Source organism: Podarcis liolepis, assembly GCF_965112155.1.
Source record: "Podarcis liolepis genome assembly, chromosome: 8".
In the NCBI taxonomy this organism is placed as follows: domain Eukaryota; kingdom Metazoa; phylum Chordata; class Lepidosauria; order Squamata; family Lacertidae; genus Podarcis; species Podarcis liolepis.
In genome coordinates, this window is record NC_139560.1 from 62,432,443 (window position 1) to 62,449,065 (window position 16,623).

General features: G+C 44.3%; 1 protein-coding gene across 1 annotated transcript in view; it reads left to right on the forward strand.

The window, feature by feature from the left end:
* Window positions 1-5,354: 5,354 nt before the first annotated feature.
* Window positions 5,355-16,623, forward strand: part of ELOVL2 (ELOVL fatty acid elongase 2) — a 54,225-nt gene continuing 42,956 nt past the window's right edge. Inside the window, exon 1 of the mRNA XM_083519677.1 lies at window positions 5,355-5,623. Coding sequence (XP_083375803.1) covers window positions 5,621-5,623 — 3 coding nt within the window. The 5' untranslated portion in view covers window positions 5,355-5,620. The remainder of the gene's footprint in view (window positions 5,624-16,623) is intronic.

Below are 16,623 nucleotides of genomic sequence, written 5' to 3' on the forward strand. Positions count from 1 at the left end.
TGGCAGAGGACCAGCTCTCCATAATAAGGTGACTGCTTACATAAGGGAGCTTCTGTGTCAGAGACTGTGTCCAGAGACTGCGTTCAGTGGCCCTGGAGCTCCTTCAGAGTCCAGCACCAACTGGCAGAAGAGTAAAAAAAAAAAAAAGGTAAAAGGCACAGGAAATATACAGTAGACAGAGAAAGTAGACTGCATTCCTACAGCACCAGGAATGGTTACCTCTCTTTCGCAATAAAATGAATTAAAATGGGAGGTTATAAGCTGAATGTATATGTATTAATTCAATTATGCATTTAAGCACCAAAACCTGAATAAATAAATAAATAATGAACTGGAAGATGGAATTAGAGGAAGGTTCCACCAGAAATGAACAGCAGCGAAACCAAAAAGGCAAATGAGGAGCAGAGGGGTGAGGCCTTGTGATGAAGGTATGCATAAGGCCAAATAGGTGGAATTTTGAGAAGGGCAAAACAGAGATAACTGAAGAACTTTGATATGGCAGGTGCATCCTATCAGGCAAATTACCATGTACAGTGGTACCTCGGGTTGCAGATGCTTCAGGTTACAGACGCTTCAGGTTACAGACTCCACACTAACCCAGAAATAGTACTTCGGGTTAAGAACTTTGCTTCAGGATGAGAACAGAAATTGTGCGGCAGCGGCGGCAGCGTGGCGGGAGGCCCCATTAGCTAAAGTGGTACCTCAGGTTAAGAACAGTTTCAGGTAAAGAATGGACCTCCAGAACAAATTAAGTTCTTAACCCGAGGTACCACTGTGATCAGTTCTGGAAAAAATTCTGCATTACTGCCAGTTAGTTGAAAGATGGATTTTGACGGTGTGGATGAGATCTTGGTCCTTCCCCCCCCCCCCAGTACAATGGTACCTCAGGTTACAGACGTTTCAGGTTACAGACGCTTCAGTTTACACACTCTGCTAACCCAGAAATAGTACCTCGGTTTAAGAACTTTACTTCAGGATGAGAACAGAAATCGCACGGTGGCGGCGGGAGGCCCCATTAGCTAAAGTGGTACCTCAGGTTAAGAACAGACCTCCAGAACGAATTAAGTTTTTAACCCGAGGTACCACTGTAGTGATTTTGTAGAAGAAAAATCTTTGGGGGAAAGGAAACTGAACAGACAACAGCAGCAGAACAAAAAACTACCAAACGGCCCAATATCTGGCATCAGATCCATCCCAATAACGCATGCATACCTCAAGGAAACAACATTTAACTAATATTGAGATGAACAGAAAACCTCTTGGGAGGTGGAGAGGTGAAAGAGAGATAGAGAGAGAGTTCATAGGTTATTGTGTGCTTGGGGAGCAGAGGTTTTTCTGTAGACACAGATAATCCCCCCCCCCCGACACACAGACAGACATAGTTATTACGCCGAGTTACACTTTTATTAAACAAAAAACAAGAACACAGTACAGACCATCATGCAACATGTTTGAAGCCTGCACAGCCCCATGTTGAGTGTTCACACAGATACATGGAAAACATTAGCCATCTGTTTCAACACTTTTCCATTCCAGAAATCTACCAAAGAGGTTTTAGTAAACAAATATGAAGAGAAAACTGGCCACTTTTCTAAGACGTGCTTCCTTGCAGCAGAAAAAAATTCATCTGGGTAGGAATGCTTCTCTCCCAAGGTGGCTTGAAGGTATGGAATTATTTGGAGAAAGAAATACAGTGATTGCACTACTTAGAGCAGCAATACCAGCCAGGACTGGAGGGGGTTGCAATATGTACCACAAATCTGATTATTAGGAATTATCATCATCATCATCAAATTTCTAAATTACATGACAATCCCACAATATAGATTTAAGATCTCTTCTTCTATGTCCTGCTCTGCATGCTGTGTTCCATTTATCACCAGTTTTGTTTGTTTCTCACACTCCGACCTCCACACCTTCTGCCAGCTTGTTCCAATGTCTGGAACAGGTTGCCTTTAATGGGCAAACATCCTCCTTGGAAATCCCTTCCTAACATCCACTGCATAGTTTCACATGGCCTCTTGCATTGGTTAGAAGCCACCTTTACATTGGGGTCTCTTCCAACTGTACAAATCTATGATTTCACGGGGCACAAATTCCCATGAACAAACCTCAGTGTGAAGAACAGGCCTTGGTTAAAAATTGGGAATATGAAGCTTGCCTTAAGGGTACCCTTGCTCACTTTGTTCTGGAGAGCTATTCAGAAACGTGTCTCAAAAAATGAGCCCATTTATGGCTCCTTCCTAGCAATCTTAAGTGACAGAAGTTTACAAGTTAAAGTCTTTGGGATTTATTTTAATCTTTCTAAACTGGTCCTTATTACTGGAGCTTGTTTGCAGAGATGATGTCTGGTCAAGTTATTAACCTAAGAAATGAAATACATAGGTTTTGCATATCCCAGCTTCGGGCATTGCAGATTTGGTGCATTTCTTTAAAAACTGCTGGCTCCAAATAATTGGGAGCTTTATAATTATCTTTGTACTTTAATCTTTGGTGATGTAAGCAGGCCCTTTGCTGTCATGAAAAAAGGAGATAAAGACAGTGGGAGGAAAGTCCACATGAAAGGCAAATAGATGCTTCCAACTGGTATTGATGCAAGGTGAGGGTAAAGGTGAAGGACCCCTGGGAGGTTAAGTCCTGTCAAAGGCAACTATGGGGTGTGGAACTCATCACTTTTAGGCCGAGGGAGCTAGTGTTTGTCCACAGACAGCTTTCCAGGTCATGTGGCCAGCATGACTTAACCACTTCTGGCGCTACGGAACACTGTGACAGAAACCAGAGCACATGGAAACACTGTTTACCTTTCTGCCACAGCAGTACCTGTTTATCTACTTGCACTGGCATGCTTTCGAACTGCTGGGTTGGCAGGAACTGGGACAGAGCTATGGGAGCTCAGTCCGTTGCCGGGATTTGAACCGCCGGCCTTCTGATCAGCAAGCCTAAGAGGGCTCAGTGGTTTGACCATGGTCACTGCATACATGGAGCTGTCCAACACCAGATGCAAAATAAAAGCTTGGAGCTGCAGACGAGGAACTCTGTTTTACTGAGTTGCCACCATCATTTTGCCTAAAGTGAAATTTGTACCATATGTGGAAGCTTTTGAGTGGCTAACTGTGGAGGTAGATCAGAGACAGCCGTGGTGGCACCCTCAGATGTTTGGACCGCAACTTCCATCATCCATGGACACCAAGTTGCTTACCCCTTAGATAGGTAGCCTGTGATAAATCCAGCACCCCAGGTAGTCTACTAGATCTACTGGATTTGACCTGATATTCTCAAGATTCTATTATGATCACCCAGCTACATTATCCAGTGCTAGGTCTCTAGCTAGGTTCCAATCACATCCAGCAATTGATAGTGAACAAGGTGAGGCAGCAAAGATCGTACACATTGGGTCTGGTATTTTGCTTTTCTATAATCCAGCCATACAGGCCATGTGGACAGCAGCCTTGGACCTTGCTTTGCTGAGGTGTGCTCAGTTTTATCAGAAATGAGATAAAACCTTACCCTTCATGTTCAGAGAAACACAGCAGAAATTCCTAAAATGACCACTGTCAGTAGCAAAGCTCCCCTACTAAGGAAGGTTTCTAGTTAGACATGGCCATACAGTCTGCTAAAGAGAGATTCCAACAGCTACAACAATATATACAGTATCAACAACAAATCTACTGAAGATGCACTTAAGGCCTGCAAGAATTTGGAAAAATAATTGATGCACTATGGAAACAAATATATTGATGCTGAAGATGTGTGCTGTGAACTTATAGCAATAGCTTGAAGACTTCCAAAGTCTTTGCTGCCAAAAGGAATACTTCTCTTCGTACTACAACAAAACTCCTAATGTTTCTGTTGATCTAAGCATCCTTCCCACACTTTCAGTGTCAGTAGAAAGCGGTGAACACAGTTTCTCAAAACTCAAACTTTTACAAACTTACATATGCTCAACAATGTTGCAAAAGAAGCCGGTTGGCTTAGCAACTATATCCATGAAAAATGCCCAAGCATCAGTGCTCGACTTGAAGGAACCAGTGGCAAAATTTGCAAAGGAAAAAGCATATGCTAAGCGAGATTTCGGTGTGCCTGAAATTGAAACTTATATTTTAACACCACAATTCACAAGATTATTCAAAATGATTTGCATGCTAAAACATTTTCTTTTGTCTTTGAGAAGCTAATAAAAGATTGTTGTATTATTTATTGCAATTTAAAATAAACTTAGCAGAGTCAAGTTTGGTGCTTTTCATTTTTTCTGCAGGATGTCTGTTTTTGAAAATTGAAGTGAGTAATTTAGGATGTGTTTGTGCAAGAAGTTAGCCTTGCCTGGGGTACAAAAGAGTCTCGTACCAGTTCTGCTTCTGTGCCTCAGAAAAGTTACCAAAAGTTGCTTTTACAGAATACAAGTTGCATTACTTTTGAAAAGGCCAAATATTCCTACTAAAGTAATAATCTTAGGTAACTGTCTGAAGGTAGAAATAAGCCCCATTGCAGACACCTCCATACTGGTGCCTTTTTGCAGTTCTGCAACATTTCTTTATTTTTTAAAAATACATTAATATCCCAATTTCAAGGAGGTCATGTGGTTCACACAGTTCTCCCTCCACTGTTTTACCCTAACAACAACCCTGTGAGGCACGTTAGGATGCTAATGGACCCTAGGTGAGCTTCATGGCGACACATCCTCTCTCCCTCTCCCCAAGTTTGCTGGTGCAAACGGGTGTGGAAAGCGGGGATCGCGCGTAACTCCTGCGATTATACCACCAGAGCACAAACCACCGTGAACACGCAATGGTAAAGCACGTCTGAAGGGGCCCTAAGTTCCATGGCGCTTACTTCCAGGTACCCACAGGAGTGCACAGGAGCTGCAGGCGAGGGACCCTCGAAGCTGCCGCAGCTTGCTTGCTTGCTGTTGCAACTTTCTCTTTAATACATTTTGATTTGATTTGATTTGATTTGATTTGAATCAAATCAAATCAAATCTCCCAGGCAGGCAGGTGCCTAACCCTGCTCTCTAAGCACGGCTCCACAGTCAGGGAATCTATTGCAACGTTCCAGATCTGCAACTGGAGGTCGCTAAACTCGCCGCCCCTGCAAAAGAAACGGGCTGGCAGCCTTGCAGCAGCCCCGGAGCCAAGTGGGCCAAAGGAGCCCCGCGGAGGGGTTGCAAAGATCAAACGCATCCGCGAAAAGCAGGCGCCGCCGGCTCCCTTTCCCTTGCAAACCCACCGGCTGGCGCGCGCAAGCTGAGCTCTCGGCTCGCGCTGGGAGAAGAGGAGGAGCCTCCGCGCCTCCCCCCCCCCCCGGGCCGCCCTCGGCCCCGCCCCCTCTCTGAAGTCACCCCAGCAGCCCCTCGCCTTTCGCGCGAGGCCGGGGGGCGGGGCGGGCGCGCGGGGCATGGGGAGGCCGGAGCTGGCCTTAAGCTGCAGAGCGAGAGGCGGAGGAGAAGAGAGCGGGAAGCCCAGCACGCCCGGCCGGGGAAGGAGCCGCTACTCGCTCGAGCGCTCGCCGAGCTGACGGAGAGCCGGGATACCCTGGACAGCGCCTCGCCGCGCCGCCTCCTCCTCGCCTTGCCGAGCGCGCCCCGCCGCCTTCCCGCCCAGAGACCCCCTTCGGCGGCGGCAACATGGTGAGTGAGGGAGTGAAGGGACCAGCCTATTTCTGGCGCGCCCGGAGCGGACAGCCGCGTTTCTCCCGCTGGGAGACGCTAAATCCTTCCGAGGAGGAGGAGGAGGAGAGCGCTCTATCTCGCGCGCGCGCTCTCTCTCTCTCCCTCTTCAGCCATGAGGGCTGAGAAAGAAGCCAGGAGACCCCACGGACAGGAGCCGGGCTCTCTCCTCACAGGCGCCCACCCACAGCAGCTCCTTTCCCACCCCAACACCTGCCACAGCCTTCGCTTCTCTGTGTGCGCGCGCCATTCATGCTTTCCTCGGAGACGCTTAGCAAGCCAAGGAGACACACACAACACCTCTCTCTCTGCCCACGTACACATTCCCTTCATTCTCGTTCACACATGCTTCCCTGCCCTCAAACACACACCCCTCCTTATTCCTCTGCCTCATCCCCTCATTTTCTCCCACATCCTTACCCGCAGGCACTTTTTCTCACACCTGTACATGACATGCTGCCTCACGCTCCTATACCCCATTTCTCTCTCTCTCGTGCCCACTTTATCCTTTGTCTCATATCTAGCGCAATGCCATCATTTTTTTTTTACACCTTGAGCCTTTTCCTTGCACACAAATGCTTGTTCTCTGCAAGACAATGCACCTCGCGCAACATATGCACCGCATTTTCTTGATATGCACACTGTTCTTGTTAGCACACCCACACAGCCCTCACACAGGCAAACACCATCCATTTCTCTCACTGTATCTCATATATATAGCGCTCTCTCGCTCTCTCTGTGTCTGTAGGCAACAAATGCTGTGCCCACATTACTTTATCCTCTCTTCCCCGCCCACACCTGACCTCCCCAACTAATGTTTCCTCACACACAGACAGACACATGTTCTTATCTGCATACAGGTGTTTGTTTCTCAACACAGACAGATTCACAGTTCATTTCTTTCTCTCAGACCCATTAACAAAAGTACACTGAGGACCTCAAGGAAGCCATATTTTACATACTGGTTTCACCAACAGAAGACACTGAGCTCCCTCTTTCCCCTTCTTTTCTGCCCCACAGCTTGTTTTTTCAAAATGCACCCTATGAAGAATCAGGGTGCAGTTTTGGGTTGCTCTCTGTATATGAAGAGCTCCTCTACTCATGCACACACTTGCTTCCTATATGGTGCAATCTTATCCAAGTCTACTTGGAAGTAAGTGCCATTAAGTTCAATAGGACTTACTCTCTGATAAAGGGGTCTATAGGATTGCAGGCTTAAATAGCTGCCCTTGCAGATCTCCTGTCTTTGTGCAGACTTGAACAGAAAACATTCATGGTGCCACTATAAGTAAGGGTTAAAAGAAGAAGAAACTTTCCTTTTACCTAACTCTGTTGTAGAAATGGGTGAAGCAGTTAGCTTATACCACTCCATTGTCACAAACTAGCCCTAACATCAGCTTAGGCAAGCCTTGAAGAATTCTAGGAGGAATCCTTGGCTGCCAATAGTACTTCCAAATTACTCCTTTTCCACCTACCCTAATAGTATGCAAATAAAAGATGAAAGGCCAGTTTAAAGGGACATAAAAAAACCAAGGTACACATGTAGGTTCCTAACCCCCCCCACCATACATAGTGGGGCCATATTTTTATTGGAATCAATCAAAATATCACAAAAGCTCCACACTTTTTTGATGCTTTCGTTGGTCCCAATAAAAGTATTGCCCAACAGATTTTGCACTTTAAAAGGCAGCACTCTGCTCCTTCCTTCCTGCTGCATATCCAAGTCATTTAGAAAATCCTAGGAAATTTGGATCTAGCTACTAGCTTTGGGAACAAATCCATCTGAATGTAACAAATGCATGCTAGAGAATTAGCATTCCAGCTTCACCACCATTATCCTTATTCAGTCGGGTTCTTCATGACCATATTTGGATTAGGTCTTTTATGTGAGTGTTCAGATTGTATATGTATTCTGTTGTGGCAAAATTAAAAACTCATGTTAGGATAACAGCTCAGGGAATGTTTTCAGCCTGTAAGACAAAACGAGGATAATGACATATATATTTTTGGTCAAATTTTGGGTCTTACTGTGTGAAAAGCCCCTAGTTACTATCTGGAAGGTCGGTTACCAGACCAAAGAACCATTGTAGCCAGATGACAGGTATGTAGCTGTTCACCTCTGACAGTAACAAAGCTAAAATGGGATTTCTCTCCCCCCCCCATCTATCTAAAAGAACACTAAGCTGTACATAATGAGAAAGAACTAATAAGTATTCCAAGACCTACAATACCTATTCTTGACAATTAGCTGAAAGCCATGTTAATGAATGTTGTAACAGTTTACAGTCACATCACAGAAAAACTGCAGTAAGAATGGAAGGAGAAAGGGTGTGTTTGTGATAAAATTCCAGTTGCATATAGCTTTATCCCTAATAGATTTCATGCCTTTCATAGAATGACATAAAACAAGAATCAGATAAGCTTTGGAAACCCCTTAAAGGTTATTGTATACATTTCTGGCTGTGCCAATTCCAAGAAACAAACCCAGTTCTGCACTGTTGATAGCTTTAAAAAGGAACTCTCCTGGGTTCAAATCTTTCTTAACTAAGGCAGGTTTTACAAGTGGGGAGCTAACAGATGAATGAAAAATGCAATCTGTGATTTTTGTGCGTGTAATTTTTTAAATTAAAAAACCCTGCCAAGCTTACACCTTTTGAAATGTAAGCGCATGAAATGTAAGGGTGATCCACAAAGGGGATTGTAAGCCTCATGTTAGTCCTGTTAGCTGGGCCTATCAGTCATCTCAATGAATATACAGATGAGAAAACGAAGGTTCAAGGTGGCTCAGTAGCTAACCCAATTATCAGTAATGTGTTCGTGTGTGTTTGTAGTTACACCATTGAGCCTGTGTCCCAGAGGATCACAAGGACTGCACTAATGATAAGATGAAGTTAATGATGTATGATATAATGAACAACCTAGTGCACATCAACTGGGAATCAGGTCACATATAGGTGTTACTGAGTTTTTATTCTAACACCAAACCTGAAACTTTTGGCTTGCACCAGTTACTCTGAACTCTCCATACACCCAAGTAGTTTTTGGGAAATTAGATTTTGGACAGCATAAATATATTCCATACTTGTGATTTATCCTGACAGTGTTTTATGTGTTTTATAGAATCATAGAGTTGGAAGGTAATATGTGCCAATCTCCTGCCCATGGAGGGAACTCGCTCCATCCAAAGCATATTCAGAAATGGCAGCATGGCTTTTTGTTTGCAGTTGGTTTTTTAAGTCAGTAACTTATTGGAGAAAATCAATGCAGGGAATGAGATGGACACACTTTTTACACAGAGACATGTGTAGTTGAACTACAATGAAATGACAAAGGAGACTCTTAGTGATCACTGTTATGTGATGGAAAGCAGCTTCCGAGGTTGCAAAGTTCTACAAACCTGGAAACACATACAAAAACAAATTCTCTTGGCCATCTTACATGCTGATCATAAACTCGTCATTTGGAAGCAAGTGCAATTTGTTGAAATGCCACTGATGCCCACGGTCAAGGTGCCAGTATCTGTGTTTTATTTGGGAAATCGTTAGTTTGAAAGTTGTATACAGTTTCTGTAGTAAACATGTATTATTACACTGTATCTTTTGATATAGTCATGCAAAGTATTTGTGAGAATCGGGATACAATGTTTCGCCCCACTCAAGCATGAGAATCATTTTGAAGACATCAGGGTGTTTGTTTGTTTTGTTTTGCTGTTTATGGAATGTTGTTGTTTAGTCGTTTAGTCATGTCCGACTCTTCGTGACCCCATGGACCAGAGCCTGCCAGGCACTTCTGTCTTCTACTGCCTCCCGCAGTTTGGTCAAACTCATGTTGGTAGCTTTGAGAACACTGTCCAACCATCTCGTCCTCTGTCGTCCCCTTCTCCTTGTGCCCTCCAACTTTCCCAACATCAGGGTCTTTTCCAGGGAGTCTTCTCTTCTCATGAGGTGGCCAAAGTATTGGAGTCTCAGCTTCAGGATCTGTCCTTCCAGTGAGCACTCAGGGCTGATTTCCTTAAGAATGGATAGGTTTGATCTTCTTGCAGTCCATGGGACTCTCAAGAGTCTCCTCCAGCACCATAATTCAAAAGCATCAATTCTTCGGCGATCAGCCTTCTTTATGGTCCAGCTCTCACTTCCATACATGAATCTATTATATATACATACATACATTCTATTATGGAATAGACCTCCCATATTAACCAGCGTTCTCAGCCTCAGTTGCATGCTTATTCTGAGCCATGAGCCTGATTTCCCCCAGGATCTCCAGTTAAAACTGGATCATCTCAAGTAGACATGCATGGAAATACATTGGAAAGCCGCTACCAGTAAGAAGAGACCCTGCTGAGCCAGATGGACCAGTAGAGGCAATGGAGCAGATTTTGGAATTACTGGGGAGCTGCAGCGGGGAGGAGAGAGAATAGGCAGGAGAATCTCCATTTATGCAGATTGAATTGAATTTTGTTGTGCAGGCAGGCTGACACCAGTGGATGTCAGGAACCACCAATGTTTTCTGCAGCAATTGCAAACTGTGGAACACCCCAGACATGCCATGAGCATTGCCTATCTCTGGCAAATCTGATGATAACTATCGGTTTGTCTAGTGACAAAGGACCAATTCACACCACAAGTTTCCTCACCCCCACTGTGCAGAGATTCTTCATAGCTACATAGGATGGGGTGGCCAGATGTCCCTGTCTGGCTTTCAGGATTGCCCCCAGGACACACCAAGCCAGACACCCGATTGGCTCTATTTCATGCCTTCCCTGACTGCCTCTGCCTTGCTGGAATGTGACCTTGAACTGTGACAATGCCTCTTGCTTGCCTGGATAGTGAGAGAGTGGAGAAGCCTCTTAATTTTGTGTGCTTTTGCCTCCTGCATAAAGGTGAGAGTTGCATCCATTGCTCTGGCCCTGCTCACCACTGGCACAAGCATTGTGCATGAAGGAATGCAACCCCCACACTGAAAAATGCTCCTCGCCCCAGCATAGGAACCAACCTTATACAAAGTCAAGCCATTCAACCATTTAGCTCAGTATTATCAAAAGTAACTAGCAATGAGTCTGTAGGGTTTCAGGTAGGCATTTTTCCCAGCCTTATCTGGAGATGCCAGGGATTGAACCTGGGACCTTTTGCATGCAAAGCAAATGCTCTTCCACTGAGCTACAGTCCTTCCCTTATGAACATACTGTCCTACAGCTAGAGCTTCATGTTACCTGGAATCTTCATGGAGTTCGGTTACTTCAGCAAGTGTCATAAGCCAACGTCCTCTTTGCAACCATATAACAACGTCCCCCCCCTTTTTTCATTTGGTCTGGCATAATATCTGGAGGTGTGGATAAATGATCTGTGGAGGCCTAAAACTTAGTTTAGGGACGCGGGTGGCGCTGTGGGTTAAACCACAGAGCCTAGGACTTGCCGATCAGAAGGTCGGCGGTTGGAATCCCTGTGACGGGGTGAGCTCCCATTGCTCAGTCCCTGCTCCTGCCAACCTAGCAGTTCGAAAGCACGTCAAAGTGCAAGTAGATAAATAGGTACCACTCTGGCGGGAAGGTAAACGGCGTTTTGGTGCGCTGCTCTGGTTCACCAGAAGCGGCTTAGTCATGGTGGCCACATGACCTGGAAGCTGTACGCCGCCTCCCTCGGCCAATAAAGCGAGATGAGTGCCGCAACCCCAGAGTCAGCCACGACTGGACCTCCATTAGGTTGGCAAGTCCTACGCTCTGTGGTTTAACCCACAGTGCCACCTGCGTCCCTTAATGGTCAGGGGTACCTTTACCTTTTTAAAGCTTAGTTTGTGGGGGCACGCTCCCAGCTCCTTTTTATTTTGCAGATACATTGGCAAGATGAGAGGCTAGAGCCCTTGACAGTGTAGTGTGCCAAAATTAGGCACTGAACTGGATGCGACACTGGGGTGTATCAAAAAGGACAACCTCCTGGAGATGTGGGTATATCATCTGGTGTTGTCATGCATTAAATAATGTTGCAACAAACAAACAACCCAACACCCAACCATTTTGATTGCAGAGAATTCTTGTGCATCTCAAGAGGAACATCCCTGGTCTTGGAGATATATGATATTGGAAAGTACAAAGCTTTTTTAGTGGTACAGTGGTACCTCGGGTTACAGACGCTTCAGGTTACATATGCTTCAGGTTACAGACTCCGCTAACCCAGAAATAGTACCTCAGGTTAGGAACTTTGCTTCAGGATGAGAACAGAAATCGCACGGCAGCAGTGGGAGGCCCCATTAGCTAAAGTGGTACCTCAGGTTAAGAACAGTTTCAGGTTAAGAACGGACCTCCAGAACGAATTAAGTTCTCAACCTGAGGTACCACTGTACAATTGTGTTCCTCATTACCACTGATTATGCAGCTCTGTTTCAACCCTTCATGGGAACTAGGAATAAGGAACTGGGAACTACTAACCAACATCAGCCTTATTCCTGATGAAAAGTTATGGAGAACATGAAGGTTTGCTCAATATTTTGTGACACTTTGATTGGTTCCAATAAAGGTATTACCCTGCCCTGCCCTGATTCCCCCCACCTATGGATCTGGATCAATGATATGGAGACATCAACATTCATGATACTTTGCAAGAGGACAGGCCCCTCCCCAAGGAGCATACAGTCTAAAATTCAACACAGGAAAAGGCAACAGAAGAAGAGGAGAGGAGTGAAGGCAGGGGTGAACAGGAGTAGAATGTGCAATTATTTCAGTTATATGTACTTAGGATAAGTTATAGGCTTAGGCTCTTATTTTGGAAAACCATACAACTTGTGCCAGGGGCTTGTGCTGCACTTAAATAAATAAATTAGTGTTGCTAAATTGTGGATTGCAGCACTCATATTGAACTATCTGGAAAAGGCTTCAGGTATTTGATTTTTCACTGACATTTTCCCCTGTAAAAAGAATGTCTCTGCATTGATTTGCAGCCAGCACGATCCAGTGGATTATTGGCCTTTGATCTAGGAGATTTGGGTCCAAGTTCCACTTCCTCCTCCGCTGGTTGACTCGTGATAAAATTTGTTGGCTTCAACTTCCCCATCACCAAAATGGGAATAACAGAATTCCATTGGATGGGGATAGTTGCTAACATGATGAAGCATGGAAAGCTTTGTGCAACATCAGTGATTAAATTTATAAAAGGGGGGAAGCAATCTTGCATTCTCTGCTACCTGTTCCTTCCCTTACCCACCCCTTTCAACAGTCTTCCCTGGGCTAGTTTTTTAATTTATACAATAGCCTATGTAATTGTACTTGCAAATCTAGGCTTAAGTAACCTAACTGGGGCCCACTTAGTTTTAATTTAAGAGAGGGTTATTTTCCAGTATTCATTTCATCCACTCAAGTGGCACTGGGTATCTGATTCTGCAGCTTCCACTGCCTTCTTCACACATGCATTATTCCCAGCCAGTATTAAGCAAAAAGAATCCCCAGCAATCTCTGCTGCAAACTCTGAACAGAATCCTTCCAAAAAGCATCATACTGGCAGCGAGTGAATGACTGGCACAAACCTCCAAAAGGGGGTGGGGAAAATACTGTTTCAAGGAATTGGCATTCTTTTCATCAGAGTACAAGTTCCAAATAATGGCATCCACACCACATTTGCTTTCCAGTTACTTGTTATGTAATGGCTTGCTTTGGTTAGTTGGGTAGGAAGTCGAATAAATTATATTGCGACAGTGTCTTTAATAAGCATTTGCTGGTACAAAGGGACATTTTATTTAGCTCTGTTCTGAGCCAGGGGTGGTAGTTTAGAGGTTGGAAAAGACAGCCAGGTATAATTCTGACTGCGTTTTCTCCACTACAACACCATTGATTTTACTAGATCGCAGCAAGAATTGTAACCTTGGGCAGTAGCTCACAATTCATGAATTAAAGTCAATGGGACATCTATGTGAAACTTTGGACCTCTAATGCTTACTGACATTTAAATTTTTAACATTCACTCTCGTAACTAATTATTTCAGAGTGATTCCATTAAAGTTGACAGAGCTCCTCCTCAGACACATAAAAGGAGTCTTGATAGATGTGCGTCTTAATGCATGACACATCGATGGAAGACCATAACATGGTTTCAGAAGTCATGTTGTAAATTTACAGATTCCTAACCAGACAAGGAAAATGACACTGTTCCCTGCACCAGAAGTCTTCAGCTCTAATAATCCTGCACCCTGAAAGAAATAGAAGAAAATATTTGCTTGCTTTTGCCTGGCCTCAGAGGAATAGTGCACATAAAGCTCATCACTTTATGTTATGGGGAAAGAAGCCAACAATGGCTGCTATTCATGTCAACTTTTCTCACAGTAAACCAATTGGATTCAACTGGTTGATTTCAGTGGGTATAGTCTGAGTATGGCTAACATTGAATATCGCCCAATGTTTGCAATTCCTTTATCTTTGCTGAAGAGGGCAACAAGCACAACCGTAGCCAGATTAGATACCTATTTCACTCCCAAGAGGACTGTAGCTTATGAGAAGTCTTATGTCGAAGACTAGTCAAATCCCTGAGTCATTTGTTAGGGCTTTGTCTGAACAAGACTGAATTTACTGTTACAAAACAGAAGACCGCTGGTAGAGATAGATTGGTGGCTGTAATTCTAGAAAAGGTCTCTCCAATCTTTTGCCCTCCATCAGTTATGAACCACAGTTCCCACCATTCCTGACTATGGGCCATGCTTGATGGGGCCGGTGGGTACTGTAGAAGTGGTATTCGGCATTGGGACTGGTAGGGGAGAAAGCAGGGATGCCAACTGTAGGAAGAATCAGAGCCAATTGCAAGCAAAACCTACTAATGCTAGTTTGGTCTCCATCCTCCTCCCTGTTGAGTTCCACAAGAGCAACATCAAGACTGAGGAAGGGCAAGTGGACAGCCAGTGCCCCCCCCTGGGCTGGTTGTGAGAAGGTGGGGGCTGGCTGAAGGCAGAGTGAGGTTGGTGGGGCACTGCCCCGTTCACACCAATGCACCAGTCTCCACTGCACTGTAGACCCAAACATCTGGAAAGCACTAGGCTGGGGAAGGCTTTTCTGCAGAAAGGGTTCCTGAAAGAATGTAGCTAATAGAAGACTCAGTCCTTCATCAAGCCATGGGGATAAGCAAGGGAATCAGAGTACATAAAAAACCCAGAGCAGGATAGGAAAGATAACTTTGGAGCAACTTGGAGAAGGTAACCTTCAGTCCACAAAACATGAGAAGAAGACTTGGTGGTCATTTTGGAAAAGAGTAGATTCATACTGGAAGTCCAAGAAAAAGCAATCCTGCCATTTTAAAAGCATTCTGCAACACAAAGATACCCTTTCAAACAGCATGCACAAGTTGTGGAAGAATTCACAGAGGAGTTTGCCCCAGTGATGGGAGTGCACATTTCAGGATGTGCTCCAAAATAGGTTATTTTGCTGTGTTCAAAAGTGACCACAGTAGTGGATGTCTTATTCTTCTTAGGTTCCATATTTTGTAAAGACAGTAACCCTTCCTGAAGAATATATTTGGGACAATCATCGTTCCAAAAGTGATTTATGAGCTGATGCCACAGCAATTTAAGAGGGATGACCTACAGAAGATTCCAGAGCACCCCACCCCATATTTACATAAAACAGAAATCATTTTACACAGATGCCACTTTTTATGCTTTACGACACAAACAAGCTACAAAGAGAAGCAGATTTTGTTCACTGAGTATGCAATAGTCATAACCTGGATAATCTCAGTCATGGAGAAGCTCCAAGTATGAGACTACTGAAAACAGCAGGGGGTGGGGGCGGAGATATATTTGGGGACACTGGTCTACTTAAAGGAGATCCTGTGGACATTGCTTTAAGATCTGATACCAAACCATATAAGATACAAACACCCTGAAAGGTAGAAGTGGAGCTGGAACAGATGAAGGAGCATAACATAATGAAGGAGATTATGTTAAGTTTTCAGGAAGCATGCCTCCCAAGCTGTGTGGAAGGTTACTGTTGGAATTGGGGATGTGGAAGCTAATGTGCGCATGCAGTGCTTAATGCATGGCCTTCTGGTTTCTGAAGCATTTGGCTTATTTGGAATATGACATCTTAGCCAAATGTTTAAATGAGTAAGCAGGGGAATAATTGCATTTCCATCTAGATAAAGCTCTTTAAGGTGGCAATACTGCATGGTACAGTAAAGGGGATGTGTGGTAGAAAATCCTTTATGACCCTGCGTAGCAGCAAAAGGAGGAGGAGCCCCTGGTACATTAATCCCAGTCTTGGGGACACAGTGTTACATTGCAGGCAGCTGGGACAGCAACCAAGAAACCTCCTTCTTAAACATAGAGCCGCCTTTGTCTCAAGGCTAGACAGGGAGCTGTTGTAAAACTGAAGGCATTCTCTCCCCCTCTCTCTTTCTATTTAAAAAGTTCAATTGCTGAACTAGCATAGATATCCTGTGCACAAGCTGTGCGCCCAGTGTCTGAAATGTGTTAAAATGAAAGATGTGAAAAAGATCCTCAGTGGGGTAAAATTACTCCCACCCTGTTTCTATTCTCCTGCAGTAATCCAAAAAGTGTTTCAAATAGCAAGATAATCTCATTCTATTTCAGATAGTTTATCAATGGCATAAATAACACTAACTCATTCTTATGCCTCCGTTCCACAGAAAGCTATCAAAATTGGTATCATCATCATTTGGAATTAACAGAAATGTATGGACAGTATGACTTTGACATACTCGTTCAAAACTTTTTCTATACAGTGGTACCTCGGGTTAAGTACTTAATTCATTCCGGAGGTCTGTTTTTAACCTGAAACTGTTCATAACCTGAAGCACCACTTTAGCTAATGGGGCCTCCTGCTGCTGCCGTGCCACCGGAGCACGATTTCTGTTCTCATCCTGAAGCAAAGTTCTTAACCCGAGGTACTATTTCTGGATTAGCGGAGTCTGTAACCTGAAGCGTATGAGGTACCACTGTAATTTTTTTGCAATGTCTAACTAATAAAA